Raw genomic sequence first — 22,040 nt, forward strand, 5'->3', positions numbered from 1 at the left:
GTTTAACAAAATGAAAGACAAGATTTGAAAGTTATCAAATCTAAAGGAAGCACTTGGTTCTATGAACCCTAAAAGGAAATCATTGAAAACTGTGCATGTTCCCATTGTGTAGGAGAGTGAAGCGCCGTGTCTGGCAGATAAAACCTGTCCTCATCAGTAGAAAAGTAACATGGGGAGTTACGACAACCGCGATGAACTCGCTGGGACTATCTGACCTTCTATCCAACCGCATGCTCACCAAACAGACCTTGGATTACTTCCTCACTTACCCAGACACCAGACTGGAATTCTCCAGTCTCTGCAAATTGCTACCTATCACAATAAAGTGTTATTTTGGTCAATTTAATGTGAGTGTGAACAGTCTCAGGCCTGATCCCTTTTCAGTGACCTGAAAACGGGGCAGACAGATCTTCAAAACCAAAAACACAGACTGGGAACCCCCGGTGAGCCCCACTCTGCATTCACAGGGTGGGAAGCTGGCCCTACCCATGACAGCACCGAAAACCCACCTTGTACATTCCTTTGATAACAGCTATGGCATCGGCCAACTGCTGATTGTAGCATTTTCTTAAGATGTCCTCATTCTGCAAACCAAAAATAAGTACAGTGAGAACCATACTGTATTTCCAGATATGACTCTTGCACCCTACTGAGGGACCCCGTATAAAACCAAGATTCAGATCATCACAAATCTTGTGAAAAATCCAATTTGTAATCATTTCTCCTGCAGTACAGCTATTACATTGCATTCTATCTTTTTTTAAAAAGATTTGTGGGGGCGCCTGGGTGGCTCAGTGGGTTAAGCCTCTACCTTCGGCTCGGGTCATGATCTCAGGGTCCTGCGATCGAGCCCTGCATCAGGCTCTCTGCTCAGTGGGAAGCCTGCTGCCCCCTCTCTCTCTGCCTCTCTCTCTGCCTACTTGTGATCTCTCTCTCTGTGTCTAATAAATAAATAAAATCTTAAAAAAATTCGTTAATTTGTTTTTAAGAGAAAGAGCACACATGAGAGAGTGAACGTGTGTGAGCAGGGAGAGGGGAAGGAGAGGGAGAGAGAGACTCTCATGCAAACTCTACACTGACCACAGAGCCTAACACAGGACTCGATCTCGTGACCCTGAGATCATGACCTGAGCTGAAATCAAGAGCCAGCCACCCAACCCAACCTGAGCCAGCCAGGTGCCCGACGCTGCATTCAATTTTTACTTATACTTAACTATAGGCAATAGAGAGCTCAAATGGATAAAATAAATACAGATAATTTGAGCATTTTATTTCACTTTATATATTTAAGCCAGAATTTATTGCTTTTAGACAAAAAGTCACGGAAATATTAGAAGATCAAAAAAATCAGGTATAGAACAATCATAAATGATTTTTAAAATACGCGATTTATAAGTATTTAGAAGTCTTACAGATAATTTAGATAGAAGAATAAAATAAAACCGCCTCTAAACATATTACCCCTATATAAACATTTGGTCTCTCTGTCTCTGTCTCTCCCTTTTCTCTACTTCCACATCTATTTCTCCATCTCATCTACCTATCTGTATTTTTTTTTATTTGTTTATTTACAGCATAACAGTGTTCATTGTTTTGGCATCACACCCAGTGCTCCATGCAGTACGTGCCCTCCCTATTACCCACCACCTCCTTTCTCAACCTCCCACCCCTCCGCCCCTTCAAAACCCTCTGGTTGTTTTTCAAAGTCCATAGTCTCTCATGGTTCATCTCCCCTTCCAGTTTTCCTCAAATCCCTCTCCTCTCCATCTCCCCATGTCCTCCGTGTTATTTGTTATGCTCCACAAATAAGTGAGACCATATGATACTTGACTCTCTCTGCTTGACTTATTTCACTCAGCATAATCTCTTCCAGTCCCGTCCATGTTGCTACAAAAGTTGGGTATTCATCCTTTCTGATGGAGGCATAATACTCCATTGTGTATATGTACCACGTCTTCCTTATCCATTCATCCGTTGAAGGGCATCTTGGTTCTTTCCACAGTTTGGCGACCGTAGCCATTGCTGCAATAAACATTGGGGTACAGATGGCCCTTCTTTTCACTACATCTGTATCTTTGGGGTAAATACCCAGCAGTGCAATTGCAGGGTCATAGGGAAGCTCTATTCTTAATTTCTTGAGGAATCTCCACACTGTTCTCCAGAGTGGCTGCACTAACTTGCATTCCCACCAACAGTGTAAGACGGTTCCCCTTTCTCCACATCCTCTCCAACACACGTTGTTTCCTGTCTTGCTAATTTTGGCCATTCTAACTGGTGTCAGGTGGTATCTCAATGTTGTTTTAATTTGAATCTCCCTGATGGCTAGTGATGATGAGCATTTTTTCATGTGTCTGATAGCCATTCGTATGTCTTCGTTGGAGAAGTGTCTATTCATATCTTCTGCCCATTTTTTGATATGATTATCTCTTTTGTGTGTGTTGAGTTTGAGAAGTTCTTTATAGATCCTGGATATCAACCTTTTGTCTGTACTGTCATTTGCAAATATCTTCTCCCATTCCGTGGGTTGCCTTTTTGTTTTGTTGACTGTTTCCTTTGCTGTGCAGAAGCTTTTGATCTTGATGAAGTCCCAAAAGTTCATTTTCACTTTTGTTTCCTTGGCCTTTGGAGACATATCTTGAAAGAAGTTGCTGTGGCTGATATCGAAGAGGTTACTGCCTATGTTCTCCTCTAGGATTCTGATGGATTCCTGTCTCATGTTGAGGTCTTTTATCCATTTCGAGTTTATCTTTGTGTATGGTGTAAGAGAATGGTCGAGTTTCATTCTTCTACGTATCGCTGTCCAGTTTTCCCAGCACCATTTACTGAAGAGACTGTCTTTTTTCCATTGTATATTTTTTCCTGTTTTGTCGAAGATTATTTGACCATAGAGTTGAGGGTCCATATCTGGGCTCTCTACTCTGTTCCACTGGTCTATGTGTCTGTTTTTATGCCAGTACCACGCTGTCTTGGTGATCACAGCTTTGTAGTAAAGCTTGAAATCGGGTAACGTGATGCCGCCAGTTTTGTTTTTGTTTTTCAACATTTCCTTAGCAATTCGGGGTCTCTTCTGATTCCATACAAATTTTAGGATTATTTGCTCCAGCTCCTTGAAAAATACCGGTGGAATTTTGATCGGAATGGCATTAAAAGTATAGATTGCTCTAGGCAGTATAGACATTTTAACAATGTTTATTCTTCCAATCCAAGAGCATGGAACGGTCTTCCATCTTTTTGTGTCTTCTTCAATTTCTTTCATGAGTGTTCTGTAGTTCCTCGAGTACAGGTCCTTTACCTCTTTGGTTAGGTTTATTCCCAGGTATCTTATGGTTCTTGGTGCTATAGTAAATGGAATCGATTCTCTAATTTCCCTTTCTGTATTTTCATTGTTAGTGTATAAGAAAGCCACTGATTTCTGTACATTGACTTTGTATCCTGCCACGTTACTGAATTGCTCTATGAGTTCTAGTAGTTTGGGGGTGGAGTCTTTGGGGTTTTCCATATAAAGAATCATGTCATCTGCGAAGAGAGAGAGTTTGACTTCTTCCTTGCCAATTTGGATACCTTTTATTTCTCTTTGTTGTCTGATTGCCATTGCTAGGACTTCTAATACTATGTTGAACAAGAGTGGTGAGAGTGGGCATCCTTGTCGTGTTCCTGATCTCAACGGGAAGGCTGCAAGCTTTTTCCCATTGAGGATGATATTTGCTGTGGGTCTTTCATAGATAGATTTTATGAAGTTCAGGAATGTTCCCTCTATCCCTATACTTTGAAGCGTTTTCATCAGGAACGGATGCTGGATTTTGTCAAATGCTTTTTCTGCATCAATTGAGAGGACCATGTGGTTCTTCTCTCTTCTCTTATTGATTTGTTCTATCACATTGATTGATTTGCAAATGTTGAACCAACCTTGCAACCCAGGAATGAATCCCACCTGGTCATGGTGGATAATCTTTTTAATGTGTTGCTGGATCCTGTTTGCTAGGATCTTGTTGAGAATCTTTGCATCCATATTCATCAGTGATATTGGTCTGAAATTCTCCTTTTTGGTAGGGTCTTTGCCTGGTTTGGGGATCAGGGTAATGTTGGCTTCATAAAAAGAGTCTGGAAGTTGTCCTTCTGCTTCAATTTTTTGGAACAGCTTCAGGAGAATTGGGGTTATTTCTTCTTTGAAAGTTTGGTAGAATTCCCCAGGGAATCCGTCAGGTCCTGGGCTCTTGTTTTTTGGGAAGTTTTTGATCACTGCTTCAATCTCATTCCTAGATATCGGTCTATTCAGGTTGTCAATTTCTTCCTGGTTCAATTTTGGGAGTTTGTAGTTTTCCAGGAATGCATCCATTTCATCTAGGTTGCTTAGCTTATTGGCATATAACTGTTGGTAATAATTTCTGATGATTGTTTCTATTTCCTTGGTGTTAGTTGTGATCTCTCCCTTTTCATTCATAATTTTATTAATTTGGGCTTTCTCTCTTTTCTTTTGGATTATTGTGGCCAATGGTTTATCGATCTTATTGATTCTTTCAAAAAACCAGCTTCTAGTTTCATTGATACGTTCTACTGTATCTCTGGTTTCTACCTCATTTAAGTCTTTTTAGTGTCTTCCTAGAGATGCTTTTAAAAATAGTAAATCCTATTTGTAATTCATATCCTCTCCTGGTCCTTGTACCTTTCGAATGGGATATGCTCATAAAAAGAAATCTAGGGGCGCCTGGGTGGCTCAGTGGATTAAGCCTCTGCCTTCCGCTCAGGTCACGATCTCAGGGTCCTGGGATTGAGCCGAGCTTGGGGTTCTCTGCTTGGCAGGGAGCCTGCTTTCCCCTCTCTCTCTGCCTGCTTCTCTGCCTACTTGTGATCTCTCTCTGTGTGTGTCAGATAAATAAATAAAATCTTAAGGGGAAAAAAAAAAAGAAATCTAGAGCCCCCTAGCCATAAATCAGAGTCATTTTCTGATTAATCCTATCAGTTGACCATTGTTTTGGATAAGAATGAAAGACAGTACATTAAAAAAAAACAACCTACAAACCTTGATTCTGATTTCAGTTCTGATTCCAGCATGGACTGCAAACAACGATTAGATTTTAGAGTCAGACAGAATTGGATTTCAATATCATTGTGCCACTTTCAATCTGCCTGACCTGAAGCAGGCTGCTTAACCTTGGCATGTCAGTTTCCTTATCTGTAGATCAGGGATAACTGGGTTTCATTTAAGCATTGTTTGAGGGACTTATGGAGGAAACACATTTAAAAGGCTTAGTGTGGTTCCCAGAATGGGGGGGGGGTCCATAGAAGAGGGGGGGTTGCTTTGTTTTATAACTGAGGAAGAGCAATACTTGTTCTTAATGCCAGACAAATATGCTAACCTGACCAAAGATTTTAGGAAATTCCTTGAAGCGGCACAGTTGTCAAGCCTTGGGCTCCTACAGAGATAATAAGCACAAATAATATCCTATAAAATTGTGCTTAAGAGCCAGATCTTAAGCATCAAACTGTCTGGCCAGGAAAATAAACCCTGTTGTTTAACTGGTGGCCTTAAGCAAATTAATGAAACTTCCTGGGCCTCAATTTCCTCATCCGTGAGAGAGGGATAATAATCGCACCTACTTCGTGAGGTTAGTGTGAGGATTAGGTTAAATTATATACAGAGTACTTATAAAGTTCCTGACACAAAGGAAAGCTATTATATGGATTAGTTCTTATATGAGACACAACATATGCAAATTAAATTGCCCTCACGAGTTGCTAAATTCAAAACTGTAGTAGATACTGATCTAAGCACAAGATCAATCCACATATAGAACAAAGGAAATGAAAGAACTTGTACCTCTTGATAATGTTTTTCAATTGTTAGGATCCTGTCATGTAGGGCAGTGAAGAGATTAAAAGACTCTTCTTTAAGACGGTCCTCAAATTTCAACTGAAGCAATTCTTTGAGGAACCCAAAATCCACTTCAAGAGATCTAATAATCTGAAATTGGAAAAACGTACATTATTGAAGGGAATAAGGGCACTCTGTATGAAGGTTTTAGTACATTGCCTGGTTCTGGGTTTAGAGAAGCAAATTTTGCCACTCTAAGACATGTCTCTTTGGCATATTGATTATTTTAGGCTGATATTTTTAAGAAACTGCAAACACAGGTGAAATTCCAAAACTGAGAAGTTAGCCTCTCCTAAGAGACATTTACATTTAGAAGGGAAATCTCCACTTGTAAGGGTGCCTCCCTAGCTATACCAGCAAGAGGGGGATGACTTAAAATCTCTAGAAACTCCTATGCTGATTTAAATCTACGTAACCATATGCATAAACAATAAACCTTGCTTATTGTGCTTTTCCTCAGAACCTCCCATAACTGCTCCTCTCCTCCCCCAACATCTTCTTTTGTCTTTAATTGGAAGTGGTAATTAAGGCCATTTCAGAGAGTTACTCAGTTTTCCTGGGTCTCTCACATGTATTCAGGAGGTATACAGTTTAGTAAGCTTTTTTCTCCTGTTAATCTGTCTCTTGTCAATTTGATTCTTAAACCAGCTAGAAGAATGTTCAAAGGTAAAGAAAAATTGTTTCCTCCCCAACATGGCCTTATGACCTGGAATGTAGTCAGGGGCCTGCCCTGCACCTCTGGAATATGATACATTGGAGAACCCCAGTTAATCTGCTAAATTAACATCTGCTAATGGCATAAGGGAGAGAAGGTTCCTGGTGGTTTCTTCCCATGCAGAATAAAATACCTGGGCTAACAACAACACTTTATTATACCTCAAAAGGTATAGTCCAAGATGTGGATATTAAATCAGAATAGATAGGCAAAAATCAACATTTGTTGTGAATTTACTAGCCAAGCACTTTAATGTATAATGAGCATGTTGACTAAGAATCATTTCTGATCACCAAAACATACAAGTAGTACTTTTGTCTTCCACCATCTATTTAAAATGTATTCACTAGGGGCGCCTGGGTGGCTCAGTGGGTTAAGCCGCTGCCTTCGGCTCAGGTCATGATCTCAGGGTCCTGGGATCGAGCCCCGCATCGGGCTCTCTGCTTAGCAGAGAGCCTGCTTCCCTTCCTCTCTCTGCCTGCCTCTCTGCCTTCTTGTGATCTCTCTCTCTCTGTCAAATAAATAAAATAATAAAATCTTTAAAAAAAATGTATTCACTAGGCAATCTTCCCCTGCCCTGAATGGGAACTTTAGTCAATTCCACGACTTTTCTGCTCATTCTTAGGAATATAAAATCCTACTGTCACTCAAAACACAGCCTCAAGGTGGAATTTAGAATATTATTACCATGAGTTAAACACATTCAAAATAAGACTGGGTGATCACTGCTACTCCTTCCTCAGACCCTATGAATATAGAATACTCTTTTTTTTCTTCTTCCTACTGTTGGGGGTCCTCTGTCCTTTTAGATCATTCTACTGGATAGTGCCCAGAATGACCCCATGACGAGGTACTTTCTCTCTCTCTCTCTCTTCCTCTTTCATAGGCCACATGTTGTTAATGGGAAACAATCCTACATTCCTCACCCCAACAATCCTGGAAATACAGAATGATCCCAACTTAGCCACTCCATCTTCTTAGCTTCTTTAAGTACTGGTCAGCACCAGGCCTCTGTGTTTTCCAAAAGCAGCAAACATACTTCAGTTTCCATAAAGCCTGCCTTACTAGCTTTGAGTTGAGGAGGATTGCTTCTGGTAACTCTTCCCATATAAAGAGCAGAGCAATAATGCTTTCTTGATCACCTCAGTAATTTTTCCCTTCACCTCCTGACCCCTTTATTTTGATTATCCTTGATCTATTTCAAAAGCCAAGAGTCATTGATCTAATGCAACATTCCTCTTGCAAATCCTGCAAATGGAATCTAACTCAAACTCGCTTTGGAATTTGAGACCTGGCTTACTAGCATCCTGGAAAGAATCTCATTTTAGTATCCTGAAACTACAGCAAATATTTTATTTTGCAGATGAGGGTAATAAGACTTCAGGTGGTTGAGTGATTATCTAATCCAACATCATAGGACTAGAAATGGAAGGCCCAGGTTTGAATAGTTATGACTATTTTTTTATACCATGTGGTCAACTCATGAAGGGTACTATGCTTAGAAATTATTTTTAAAAATATTTGAAAACAGTGAAATCTTAAGGAATTCCTTAATTTTCAGGGACAGGCAGAGACGACTTTGCCTTTAGAAGACCCAGTCGTGTGTGGACTACATGTTCTGAGGAATGGAGGCACAGAAATCCTATGTGTCAAACAAACTCCACTGGAAGTGAGACTCCCACAGATCACTATAAACTCTAGATAAAATATGAACAAAACACAATCATTATTCTGGAGAATAAACAGAAGCAGGAGTTCCTGGAGGGGATTCAAAAGTCAGAGGAAGGAACTGATGTAGGGTGAGATGCCTGCTTGGGCAGCTGAGTTGAATGACCTCACAAGGCAGCCAAACCTCAACTAGAAATCATTGGCCTTTATGGTCTGAATAGTAAAAAGACAGAGCAATCACACATACTGAATGTAATTGTGTGGGGTTCCTAAAAAGAAAAGAACCAAAGAGAAGGAGTGCAAAATCTCTATATAAACTCAGAACAAACCTCTACGTAATCCCTAAAACACACATACATGGAACAGACTGCAAGCAGCCCAATGAGATTTGGGCTGTCAACCAAGAAACATTTATAGTTGGAATCCAAACAAGTTTATTATGTGCCAAAACAAAGATATCAACAGTCTTTGGGGGAATGTATACATAAATATCAGAAGCCAGGACATAACATTCACAGTACCCAAGGAGTAATTCAAAATACCTGCTTAAAAAAACAAACAGGAAAATGTGATTCAGTCCCCCCCAAAAAGATCATTGAGACCAAAACCAGTATTACCCAAATGTTGGAATTATTAGGCAATGATTTTATTTTATTTATTTTTAAAAAGATTTTAATTATTTATTTGACAGACAGAGATCACAAGTAGGCAGAGAGGCAGGCAGAGAGAGAGGTGGAAGCAGACTCCCCACAGAGCAGAGAGCCCGATGTAGGACTCGATCCCAGACCCTGGGATCACGACCCGAGCTGAAGGCAGAGGCTTTAACCCACTGAGCCACCCAGGCACCCCATAGGCAATGATTTTAAAGCAGCTATTTTAACTATGCAGTTAGTAAAGAAAGTGAGTAAAGAAAATATATACTTATAACAAATGGGGGAAAAATAGGCAGTATCAGCAGAGAAACAGAAACTACAATAAAGAAAACAAGCAGAAATTCAAGAGTTGAAAACTAAAATGTCTGAAGTTTAAAATTCACTGGAGCAGTTTAATAGAAGAATAAAGATGACAGGGGCACCTGGGTGGCTCAGATGGTTAAGTGTTTGCCTTCAGCTCAGGTCATTATCTCCAGGTCTGGGATCGAGTCCTGTGTCAGGCTCCCCACTCAGAGGGGAGTCTGCTTCTCCCTCTGCCTCTCCCCACTGCTTGTGCTCTCTCCCTGTCTCTCTCAAACGAAAAATAAAATCTTAAAAAAAAAAAGAATAACGATGGCAAAGGGGAAGAGTGTGAACTTGAAGATAAATCAGTAGAACAAAAGACAGAAAATAATTTCTAAAAACATAAAAAATGAACAGAAATTGGGGATATGTAAGTCCATAATCAGAGATATTAACATGCAAGTAACTGGAGTTGCAGAAGGAGATGGTACAAAAAGTAGGGTAGAAAAAAAATGCTTGAAGATATAATGCCAAAAAGCTCCCAAATGTGATAAAAAGCAAAGATTCAAGATGCTGAACAAACCTCATGCAAGATAAATACATATGAACCACACCCAGGTACATAATAATTCAACTGTTGAAAACCAAAGATAAAAAGAAAATCTTTTTTCTTCTTAAGTAAGCCTACACAAAACATGGGGCTCAAACTCATGACCTAAAGAGCAAGAGTGTCATGCTTTACTGACTGAGAAAACCAGGTACCCCCAAAAGAAAATCTTGAAAGCAGTCAGGAAAGAAAACAAGTACATACAGGGGAATAACTTTTGGAATGATTAAAGTTTTCCTATTAGAAAGCAAGGAAGTCAGAAAAGCAATGCTACAGAAAAAAAAAAAAAAAAAAAAACCTTATCAATCTAGAATTCTATATCAATGAAACATTTTAAATAAGGAAAACTATGAGAACTCATTGCCTAAACTGAGAATTGCTAAAGAATCAGACTAAAAATTATAGACTGGAACCTTAGATTTTCAGAAAAACATGAGGAGCATTGGAAATAGTACATATCCAGGTAAAAGACTGGTTTTTCCTCCTATTAGTGTAAGATATATAAGAATGTTTAAAGCAAACATTATAAGCTGTGTGTATAATGTGTGTAGATGTAATACAATAACCATGGCATAAGGGACAGGGGAGGGCAGTAAACAGATCTATACAATTTCAAGGGTGTTACATGTTATGTGAGATTATACAATACTAACACTAAGTAGACCATGCTCTTTGCCAAAAGAAGAATCAAGGGATCTTTAGGAAGAACAAAAATTAAACTAAAAAATAAGTAAGAGATACAGGAAGTAATGGTGAGAGGGAAATTAACAACTGTGAGCAAATCAAAACAAATATTAAGTGTATAAAATAATGATTTGAATAGATAACTGCAAAAATATTAGGAAAAAAGGCAGAACTGACATACTTGAGAATAATAACACGTAAGATGGGGGTGATTACAGATAAAAGTAGTAAAGTTTTTTGCATTGTTTGACAGAAATTAGAAATTATGGCTAAGTCCACACACTGTAAAACCAAACGCACATGTTCAAACTGGAGGTAACCATTAAAAGAATAAAGATAACATGATTCAGCACATATTACATGGAGCACTGGGTGTGGTGCATAAACAATGACTCTTAGAACACTGAAAAAATAAAATTAGAAAAACAATAAATAAATACATTGATAGATAACATGATTCACTTAATTCCCAATAGAGGAGAGAATAGGAACTAAAGAAAGTTGATCAATTCAAAGAAAAGTAGGGAGGGAGGGAAAAAAAGAAGTATTAAAGAAGGTAAGAGAAATCACAAAATAAGTTGGCAGAAAAATAAAAATAGATTAGTAATCACAACTAATATTAAGAGAATAAACTAGCTATTGGAAAAGATTATAAGACTGGGTGCTTTTTAAACCCACTATCTATAATCTGTAAAGGATATAGCAAAGATGCAACACAGAAATGAGGTCAGTGTAAGAACAGGAAAGATTCATCAGGCAAACACTATACCAAAGAATGTTGGTATAAGGATATTAGTATTGAACAGAATGGCAAAATAAATATATTTACATACATATATATGGATATGTACACATATACACTTACATATATATACACTCTGAACTATTCAAATGAATGTAGATTATTTTTAATTTCCAATATCCAGGACACAATGACAATAACTGACCTCACACGAAGCCTCAGTATAAGTTGCAGACACCAAATAATTGGTCTGACAAAGAGTTTTCACCAATAACAAAAGACTGGCTTTAAAAATCAACAACATAGGGGCACCTGGGTTGCTCAGTGGGTTAAAGCCTCTGCCTTCGGCTCCGGTCATGATCCTAGGGTCCTGGGATCGAGCCCCACATCGGCTCTGTGCTCAACAGGGAGTCTGCTTCCTCCTTTCTCTCTGCCTGCCTCTCTGCCTACTTGTGATCTCTGTCTGTCAAATAAATGAATAAAAAATCTTAAAAAAAATAAAAATAAATCAACAAAATAATAACTAAAAAGCATACTTGGAAAATGTTAGAGCATTTCAATATAATACTAATCAATATTAAAAGCAATAACTAATAAAAATAATTAGTATTATGAATACTAACAAAATGCTACATTTCAAAATTTGTGGGGTGACAGGAAAGAAGTATTTGGGAGGAAATACAAGACTGCAAATGCTTTTAAAAGAAAAGAGGGGCCACAAAAATGATGGGCACTGGGAACTGACAACCCACTGTCCAAACCCATGATCCATTACACTGGCTCTTCCTTACTGAGACGACTGGGACTTTGTCCAGACAGAACTACGTCCAGCTAAAATGCTCACTACTCTAGAACTCCTTCCTGTCGAGGTGGTCAAGTGACACAATTAGAGCCAAGGATCAGTAAGCTGGGGTTTTCTATGGAAAGTTCCTACTTTCCTACCATGGTCACCATCGCCCCCCTTACTTCTCTCATAGTCTCCTTCCTGTGTGAAAGGCAGACGGAGGCTGGGAGCGGAGCAGCCATCTTGCTACTCTGAGGTCAGGAAAATGAAAGCAAAACCATGCACTAATAATGGAGATTTAGAAAGATAAAACAAGTCTGGCACATAGAGGACAAAAGAGAGCTACTGCCCCAACTACAGATGCCTACTTCTAAGTGACTTTGTATTTGATTAAACCAATATTGTTGTATTTCCTAAAAATAGAGCTGTATGACATCTTAACTGATACTGAGCTCCAACTCAAGGAATCAGAAAAAGGAAAACAAAGTGAAACCAAAATAGTAGAATAAATTAAAAAATAAAGATGGGAAATTTATGAACTAGAAATATAGATATGAGAGAGGATTAATACATCTACATAGCATCCGTGTTCTAGGCACAGAAATAAGGAAAGGAAGCGAGGGAGCGAGGAAAGAAGGACAGGAGGAAGGGCGAAGAGGAGGAAATAAAGCAGCAGAAGGCAAGTGCACGTGAACCATTTCCTAAAGAAGGTTCCCCAAAGCTGCCACATAATATTTCCCTCTAATTCTACTGACCAGAACTTAGCCATTTGGACATGACCAGTTGCAAGAAAATAAAGTTATAAAAGTTTTCTGAAGATATTATTAGAAAAGGCAACTAACTGGCAAGTATGTAAGAAAAGAGACGCTTCCAGAAGTTACTGGTGGGGATGTAAATTGGTACAATCTCTGCACAGAGCAATTTGGCAATATCCCTCAAAATGACTAACGCATACATCCTCTGACTCAGAAATTCCACTTCTAAGTTTATGCCACACACTGGATGGCCTCTCAGTATGTACAGAATTCTTTATCACAGTAGAAGATTTGAAACAACCAAAATGCCCATTAACAGGGAGACAGCTAAATAAATGAAGCACATTTTATTATAGGATACACTTGTGCAAATGACAAGGAAACTACCGATACGGACGGATATTCAGGTTACACTGTTCAGTGAAAAAACAGAAACAAAGTACACAAGAATATTTATAGCAGTTTGCTATCCCATGTGACAGTTTTATTGATTCGGGGTTCTAATAACTCTTGATATCTGAGATATATGAAATGTTCTATTTCTCTACAGTCAGAAAATATCCAAAGGAAATAGGGTAGAAAGTCAAGATTTGACAAAGCTGTATGCTGGGCAATACAGTGATTCACTATATGACTTTCCACATTTTTCTACAATCCAAAAATATTTCATAATTTCTAAAATACTGTAAATAGAAAATGTTCACAGATATCAAAAAACTCCAAAGAGAGTAACAACATACTTCACTAAACCAGTTAATATATATAAGCATGATATAAATACAAGCAGTAGTTGATACAAATTATTTTTAAAAAACACGACTGTCATCCAATTCAGCGTGTGAATTTAAAAATTTTTAGTCATTTCAGTTCTGTGAAGGAAAGAGACATCAAGGCAAACAATACCCAAAATAATCTCAGAAGTTTGAAAATAAATTCAGATTTACCCGTATTAGCTTTTCTGTAGATGAGCTCAACTCTTTTAAGGGCAGAATTTCGCTGGAGTCTGTCTGCGTAGCATGGTCTGTGCAGAAAAAGCCAACCTTCAAATCATCTGAAATAGTAAGTCTGGAAAAAAAATGGAGAGTAAAAGTGCTTTATAGAATAGCCATTTCCTTTAAATTATGTGTTATTGCACATATTTTTGTGTAAATCATATTCTTTTTAAAGATTCAAAGGGACTGGTAAAGTGAGGAAAGCTCGAATTGGCTGCTCATGATTTGGGGTTTTCCCTGTTGATTCCCTGCCCTGGGGCATATTGCTCTGAAACTCATCTTATTTCCATTCTCTGAGATATGATCAATTTGAGCCTCCTTTTAATATCCTTCTACTGTTTTACCTGGGCTACTGCTTAGAGCCATTATAGGTTATGCATGGACATATCAAGCAAAAATATTTTAAGGTAGTGGTTCTCAAAGTGTGGCCTGAGGACCCCTGGGGTTCCAGGATCCTCCTCCAGGGAACCCACAACGTCAAAATTATTTTCATAGCGGTATTAATATTTTATTTGCCGTTTCCACTATCGTGCTCTCACAAATGTTCAGGGCAGTTTTCTAGGAGCAACAGGTTATGACATGAATGTAGAAGCAGATATGAGAATTCAGCTATCACGCATTAAGTCAGGTGTCGTGAAGATGTACAAACATATAAAGCAATGACAATCTACTCATTAGAGTTTTTGTTTTGAAAAATATACTTCACTTTCTTTTAAATGTTATTTACATTCACATAGAATTGGTTGACCATCTCTCTCTCTCTCTCTCTCTCAAATAAAATCTTAAAAAAATAAAAAGGAATTAGCAGATTTTCAGTGCAGGCTCTGAAGACAGAGCGTGATTCTGTCTTCCCTTGTCTGCTGACCAGCTGGACCAGACCCTGATGGGGGCACCCATGCAACCCTTTCTCTCCTTTTCATTTGCTGGTAGAGTCTCAGGTTTATGTCCCACAGAATTCAGGGCAGGGTGATCCTATTCCAAATGCCAAGGGTAACTCTTGTCTGGTCTCAGCCCACTACAAAGACCCCATTCTTCTGGGTAGATTGTTTCAGCGGTGGGTATGGAACTTGGTTCTGGCAAGAATGACATGAGGAAAGCTCTTTTGGGGGGCTTGGGGTAAAGCTTTTCATGCTCCTACACAGGGGTACTGGAGGAGAGTTTTCCTCTGTGACTCTGAACACTGCCACGTGTGGAAGTGATGCCAAGAAGTACCACAGCCATCTGGTGACCACAAGTGGGGCCAGCCCAAGGGCAAAGTCAGTACATAGATGATGAGCTTTAAAACAAACAAAAACACGGGAATAATTTTGACTAACAACTTTGTTTAGCTACTGACTCAACAAGCTCTAAAACCTGGCATACCTCTGGCCTTCCTGCAATGTCATAGAATAAATGCACCAACCCGAGAGCTTCTGTCAACCAGAGCTAAAAGCATGGTGATACCCTAGCTATGTTACATTCTGTGAATTATGTAACCTCTCGGTGCCTTAGTTGCCTCTTGTGAAAAACAAGAGTCCCTGCTTCCTAGATACTGTCAGGATTATTGTGTTGATATCTAGAAGTACATGGAATGATGCATGTCACATAGTAAGCCTCCAAGAAATGCTAATTTTTGTCGGTGCTGGGGAGGCAGTTGTCACTTGCAACTACTGTGTTCTGAAGTATCATCATTTTTCATCATGTTTGTAAAAAACTATTGAAGTATAGTCATATTCAACCAAGAAAGACTAAGTTTAAATTTATAAAAATTTTTAACACTTAATACAATGATTTTCAATGAACCCCAATCAGTTTTCAACTAATCTTCTATACACTCATCAATATCATCCCCGTAACAGATCTCATCAGTAGCGTTATCCAAATGGGCAGGGAACAGCAGTAACGTTGTCTATCTCAGTTTCAACTAATATTTTCGGTGCTTTTTCCACAGAAAATTCTATTTTAGATTTGCTCTAATTTCATTTTAGGAGCCTACATTGTTTTTTTTCCTCACTCTCAGAGGACTGTTGGAAGAGGCAGTCTCCTTGGACCTGGAGTGGCGCTGCACATTCTTTCTGCATATGCCAAGAATGCAAAATCCTGACCACTCTTTATGCAGGCCATTCTTAGACTTGTGTTTGCATTGAGCAACCTTAAAGGATGAGGTAATGCCTTTCTACTGCCAAGAAGCAGGCTGGTACTCTTTACTATGAAAGTGGGGAGCTCAGGGATCCCTTCCTTTAATGCAACACACTGTGTGTACACGTATCCATGACGGGTCTTTGGTGTCACCCTCATGGCACTGAGGGGCATGGCAAATCAACACAAATGAATACGAAGGTCTGGATACTGTTTTTGTGATGATGAGTCTTTCGTTTTTGACCCAGGAGTCTTGCGTCTTCTGCTAATGGCCACGAGACAAGCAAACTTGTTAGCTCATACGTAGGGTAAAACCTCACACACTGCAGAGTCTTGAGCCATAAAGTCCTCTCAATAAATTCTTGTATTTAATTTTTAATTTTCATTTTTTTTAAATATTTTACTTATTTAAGTGACCTCTATACCCAATATGGGGCTCAAACTCATGACCCCAAGATCAAGAGCTGCTAGCTCTTCTAAGCCAGCCAGGCACCCCCATATTGAAATTTTTTTAAGACTAAGATATAGTAATTAACTAGAAAGATCGTCAACATTTAAAGCTTTGTCCATATAAGATTTGTAACCATTTTCAAAAATCATGTGTGAAAACTACCACTAAATTATAATTATTATGTTAAAAATAAGTATGATAATGGACTACACTATAGAAAAGGATGAATCATATGATCAGTTATGATAAAAGTTTTAAAACATATGTTTTAAAGCAGTTTATAAGAAATAAGAGAAAACCAGTTTGTAAGTGGTGATTACATAAAATTTCAGGGTTTTTGAAACTTTCAAAGGACGACAACTATTCTTTCTTTCTTTCTTTCTTTCTTTCTTTCTTTCTTTCTTTCTTTCTGTGACAGACAGAGATCACAAGTAGGCAGAGAGGCAGACAGAGAGAGAGAGGAGGAAACAGGCTTCCCGCTGAGAAGAGAGCCTAACGCGGGTCTCAATCCCAGGACGCTGAGATCATGACCCAAGCCAAAGGCAGAAGCTTCAACCCACTGAACCACCCAGGCGCCTCGGACGACAACTATTATTGATAACAAATTGTACATGTCACAGGTTTTTTTCCTAGAACATGTTTTACAGAAATTCTTTTTATACGTTTGGAAATCTTTTAAAACACAAAATAAAAATAAAAATCATTATATTTTCAAACAAGTATCCCACAAAATATAGACAATAAACATTTCCTAAAATTACTACAAGCCTCCAAATTTTTGTCTTTTTTTTTTAAAGATTTTATTTATTTATTTGACAGATAGAGATCACAAGTAGGGAGAGAGGCAGTCAGAGAGAGAGAGAGAGAGAGAGAGGAGGAAGCAGGCCCCCTGCCCAGCAGAGAGCCCGATGCGGGGCTTGATCCCAGGAATCTGGGATCATGACCTGAGCGAAAGGCAGAGGCTTTAACCCACTGAGCCACCCAGGCACCCCAAATTTTTGTCTTTTTAATGTATTATTCCCATGGTCCCTGAAGTTATCTTTGATAAGATTTAATTGAACTGATAAACAACACTCAGGTTGTTTTACTATCCTGCTATAAAGACTTTGATAGCCTTCCCTGTCCAAGACAACTAAATTCAGTCTGCTTATTCTGACCTCCAAAATATGGGTGCAATCTACTTGTCTGAGCTTCGTGCATTTAACAAAGAATAACTGAGTATCTAACGTTTGCCGGGCACTGTCTCTGGCACCAAAGATAACAGGAGTGGACAGGTCCAAGTTTTTGTTCTCACGGAACTTATATTCTAAAGGGAGAGGCAACCAGTAAGCAAGTAAACAAAAATACGTTATATATTCTGAAGCAGTGGTAGACTCACCTCTCATTACATATGCCTGATGCACCATATTCACCTATTAAATGTTCTCAAAATATATCTATACCTGGGCAGTACCCTCAGCCTAAGATACAGTCTCCCCACAGTTCCACTTATTAAAGTCATACATAGGCACTTTCTTTTCCATCTTCCTATTCCGTCCTTGCCCTTCCCTTGCCAGAGTGGAGAAATCAACATGGGGGTCAATGACATGAGTGAATTTCTCATGAATTTCAATGACATGAGTGAGAAAGGTTGAGAACCATGAAGAGGGAAAGGCCAATGGGCCTAGCAGCCAAGAATGTTGTGGGGTAGTGTCACAAACAGGAGCAGTAGCACAGGGCCAGCATGACTGGGAGATGGGGTACATATATGTAATAAATGTAAAAAAAAAAATGAGGAAAATAGAGCATCAGCATTTGGCAATCACCTGCGAGGTGACTCATTGAGGTGGGAGTCATCAATGACAGGTAAGGCTGTGAATTTTAAGAAAAGGAAACTTTTTCAAGAAATTAAAAATAGGATACTTTACGTACTTGCAATCCCATTTCTGAGTATATATCCAAAGGAAATTAAGTCATTATCTCGATATTTACAACCCCAGGTTCATTGAAACATTATTCAAAATAGCCAAGGCAGGGGCACCTGGGTGGCTCAGTGGGTTAAAGACTCTGCCTTCGGCTCAGGTCATGATCCCAGGGTCCTGGGATCGAGTCCCGCATCAGGCTCAGTGCTCAGCAGGGATCCTGCTTCCCCCTCTAGGCCTGCCTCTCTGTCTACTTGTGATCTGAGTCAAATAAATAAATAAAATCCTTAAAAAAAATCATCAAGGCATGGAAATAACCCAAGTGCTCATTAATGGATAAATGGGTAAAGAAAATATAATATTTATATACAATGGAATATTCTTCCTCCATAAAAAAAAGGAAGGAAATCCTGCCATTTGTGACAACATAGATGAACACTGAGGGCATTATACTAAGTAAAAGAAGTTAGACAGAGGAAAAACAAATATTGTATTGTCTCATTTATGTAGAGAGTCTAAAAAACCCAAACTCACAAAAACAGAGAGTTGATTGGTGGTTGCCGAGGCTGGAAGTGGGGAAATGCGGAGGTGTTGGTCAAAGGGTACTGGGAGCAACGTATAGCATATCTGTGTGTACTACGTCAACCCATTTGCCAAGCCACGGGTAAGGCTGCCAGTTTTTCTGGGAGCCTGGAATAAAAGAAATCTAGACTGTAGTACAAGCTGTTCCTCCACTTGGACATTATGATCCAGCAGATAATGGCACTATTTGTCTATGACAAATAGAGGAATTACCTGTGATCTTCTGGCAAGCGCCACTAAGAAAATCACAGCAGAGACGTCTAGGATTTTCGAGCAAATCTTCTGCCTTCTTGTATAGATCACTATCATCCTTTTGAGAAACAGCCCTGGCTTGCTGTTGAGCCTGGAGAACACTGAATGCCTGAACGTGAGTCATCGGGCCTGAGTTTCCCATGATAAACTGGGTTTTATCTGATCCACCAAACCATAAAATTGGGCATGAGCAGCTTTAGTCTCATAAGATGGAAGTGACATCAGAGACCAGGCTCAAGCAGAAGGAAAGACCTTTCCAGGAGCCCTCACCTCCTGCTCCTTTGCCTTTTCCCCCTGAATCCATAGTTACAGCCTCATGGGACGTTTGTCTGATCAGTTGACTGAGGAAGGAAAGACTCAGGCCTGGTTAACAGAAGGTGCTGCCGTCTGAAGGGGGATACCTATAGTCCCACAGCCCTGCTCAGAGGTAACCTTGAAGGACAGCCGTGAAGGAAAACCCTTCCTCTGAAGAGAATTAAAGTAGTACATTCACCTGTTTACTTTTCTGAATGAGAGCTCGCCAGAATTGCGTCTCTGTATTAATTTATGCGCTGTTGTTAAAATTTTAAGTGGATAATGGTCAGGAACTTGGATGGAAGACAGAGGTTGGTGACGAGAAAGTCTGGGGAAGAGTTCTGCGGGGCACAGGTTAGGGGCGCCTGGGTGGCTCCGTTGAAGCGTCTAACTCAGTTTTGGCTCAGGTCAAGATCTCAGGGTCCTGAGATTAAGCCCCACGTCGGGCTCTGGGGCTCAGTGCAGAGTCGGCTTGAGAGTCTCTCTCTCTCCCTTGGCCCCTCCCCCCACTCACGCTCTCTAAATAAATAAATAAAGTTTTTTAAAAAATAAAAGAACAGGCACAGGCTATAAAGATACTTGTGCTCCATTTGGATACTCCCCAAAGGGCATTCATCACAGAGAAAGTGTTCAGGGATGAAGCAGGTGAAATGACACACTCTGGATAGCGGTTAATTTCTGCAACCATCCCAGGGCTCGCTCAATGGCCCTTGAACGAAATGGCAATGGTGGCTGGGATGGAGTTCGACAACAGGGACTGCACCTTACCAAGTCTGGCCTGGCTGAGGCCAGCACTGAATGCCTCATCAGCCAACAACAGAGATCAGCAGTGAGTCCCTAATATGCCAGTATTAACCAGTGAGGATAGCCAGCCACCTGGTGGCCACTGATAACACTGAACCTCTGGCATCAGCCTCCCTGGCAACGTCTACACATGGATATGTCTAGCGATATGGATTTGTATTCCCGGACCACCATCTGCCAGAACCACCATCCATTGCAAAATGCCTTACCCACCATCGTGACATCGTGCACATCTTCACTTCTGATAAAGGTGCTCATTTCATAGCAAAAGAAGTGCAGCAATGCGCTCATGCCCTTGGAAATGACGGGTCTTATCACATATCCCATCACCCAGTACGGGCTGGTCCCTCAAAGCTTACTGAGGATTTGATTACGGCAGTTGTGAGACAGATCCATGAAAAGATGTGTTTCTGTCTTACAGGATGCAGTCTATGCTTTGAATCAGTATGGGGTGTTGTCTCTCCCACGGCAATAGGTCCGTCCAGGAACCTAGAGACAGAAGTGAAGGTGGCTCCTCTCTCTCTTATACCTAATAACCAGCTCCCAGAAGTGTTGCTTCCTGTCCCAGCAACTTGATGATCTGCTGGCTTGGAGGTCTTAGTTCTCAGGGGAAGACTGCTTTCATCCAGAAATACAATAGTTCCATTGAATTTGATGAGATTTAATTGAACTGATAGCTCACCACCTGGTTGTCCTTTGGCCATTGAACCAGAAGGCAGAGAATGGGGTCTGGCTGAAGTGATTGATTCTGAGTATGAAGGAGCAAATGGGTTATTGGTATACAAGGAGTCAGCGAACACTATGTCTGGAACCCAGGGGACTCTCTGGGGTGCTTCTTTGCATTTCCACACTTGTCATAAGCACACTGTGGAGACGCACACATGAGTTGTGTTTTTCCACAATGTCAGCTTTATTCAATCATAAAGCAAAGTTAAATCACAATTTTTTTAAAAGATTTTATTTATTTATTTGACAGACAGAGATCACAAGTAGGCAGAGAGGCAGGCAGAGAGAGAGAGGGAGAAGCAGTCTCCTTCTGAGCAGAGAGCCCAATGCGGGCCTCAATCCCAGGACCCTGGGATCATGACCTGAGCCGAAGGCAGAGGCTTAACCCACTGAGCCACCCTGTGCCCCTAAATCACAATTATAAAGCAGGTTCAGGATTCTAGACTCAATGACATTTCACCATGTGATTAAACTTGACTGCCTACAGACCACACAAAGCAAGACAGAAGACAAGCCACATGACAAACAGGATCAGAAAGGCATAGGAAATTAAGGAACCAAACATGAAGTCAGTCTGTGGGCGCGCAGTTGAGATGACGCCCGGGTGTGGTCTGGGTCTGCTCCCGGCACTCACTGCCTCTGATGTTCAAGCAGGGAAGGTTCTCGCTTCTGTCTGGAGATCCATCGGGCACAGCAGCAGTTACCTTTTTCTTAAGTGGTCGGACACAGAGCGGCCTGAAGAGTCCCACGGTGGGCTGCCAGAATCCTTGCCTGCGTAAAGGGACTGAATTGGGTGTGGGTCTCCGCAGGCCTCTGGCGTCAGCTGACATGGGTCCCGGCGCTGTCTCCCAGCTGCACTATATCTGTCTGCGTCACTGCTTGACAGAGGCTCGCCTGACGTGAGAGACTCCATTTTGCTCTCTACATTGCCACAGGGGAGCAGAATTTGCCGCCCTCAAACACACCTCTTTGGCAGAAGGACTGTCTTGAGGTAGGTATTTCGAAGGACCAGCAGGCATGGGAGAAGCTCTGAAAACACAGTAGAAGTCGCCCTTTTGTAAGGGACTCCTACATTTATAAGGGGTGTTTCCATGTGTAAGCCTGTCTCCCCTGCTGAACCAGGAGGAAAGGACCACTTGATCCCCAGAAATTGAACAA

The 22,040-nt window shown here is 40.3% G+C and overlaps 1 protein-coding gene across 1 annotated transcript in view; it reads right to left on the reverse strand.

Moving 5' to 3' along the window:
* Positions 1–22,040, reverse strand: part of C7H10orf67 (chromosome 7 C10orf67 homolog) — a 152,697-nt gene that overhangs the window by 124,314 nt on the left and 6,343 nt on the right. The window contains exons 2-4 of the mRNA XM_046013431.1: positions 13,707–13,827; positions 5,819–5,962; positions 510–584 (exon numbers count right to left, since the gene is read on the reverse strand). Of these exons, the coding sequence (XP_045869387.1) occupies positions 510–584; positions 5,819–5,962; positions 13,707–13,827 (340 nt within the window). The remainder of the gene's footprint in view (positions 1–509; positions 585–5,818; positions 5,963–13,706; positions 13,828–22,040) is intronic.

Source organism: Meles meles, chromosome 7 (assembly GCF_922984935.1).
Source record: "Meles meles chromosome 7, mMelMel3.1 paternal haplotype, whole genome shotgun sequence".
Classification (NCBI taxonomy): domain Eukaryota; kingdom Metazoa; phylum Chordata; class Mammalia; order Carnivora; family Mustelidae; genus Meles; species Meles meles.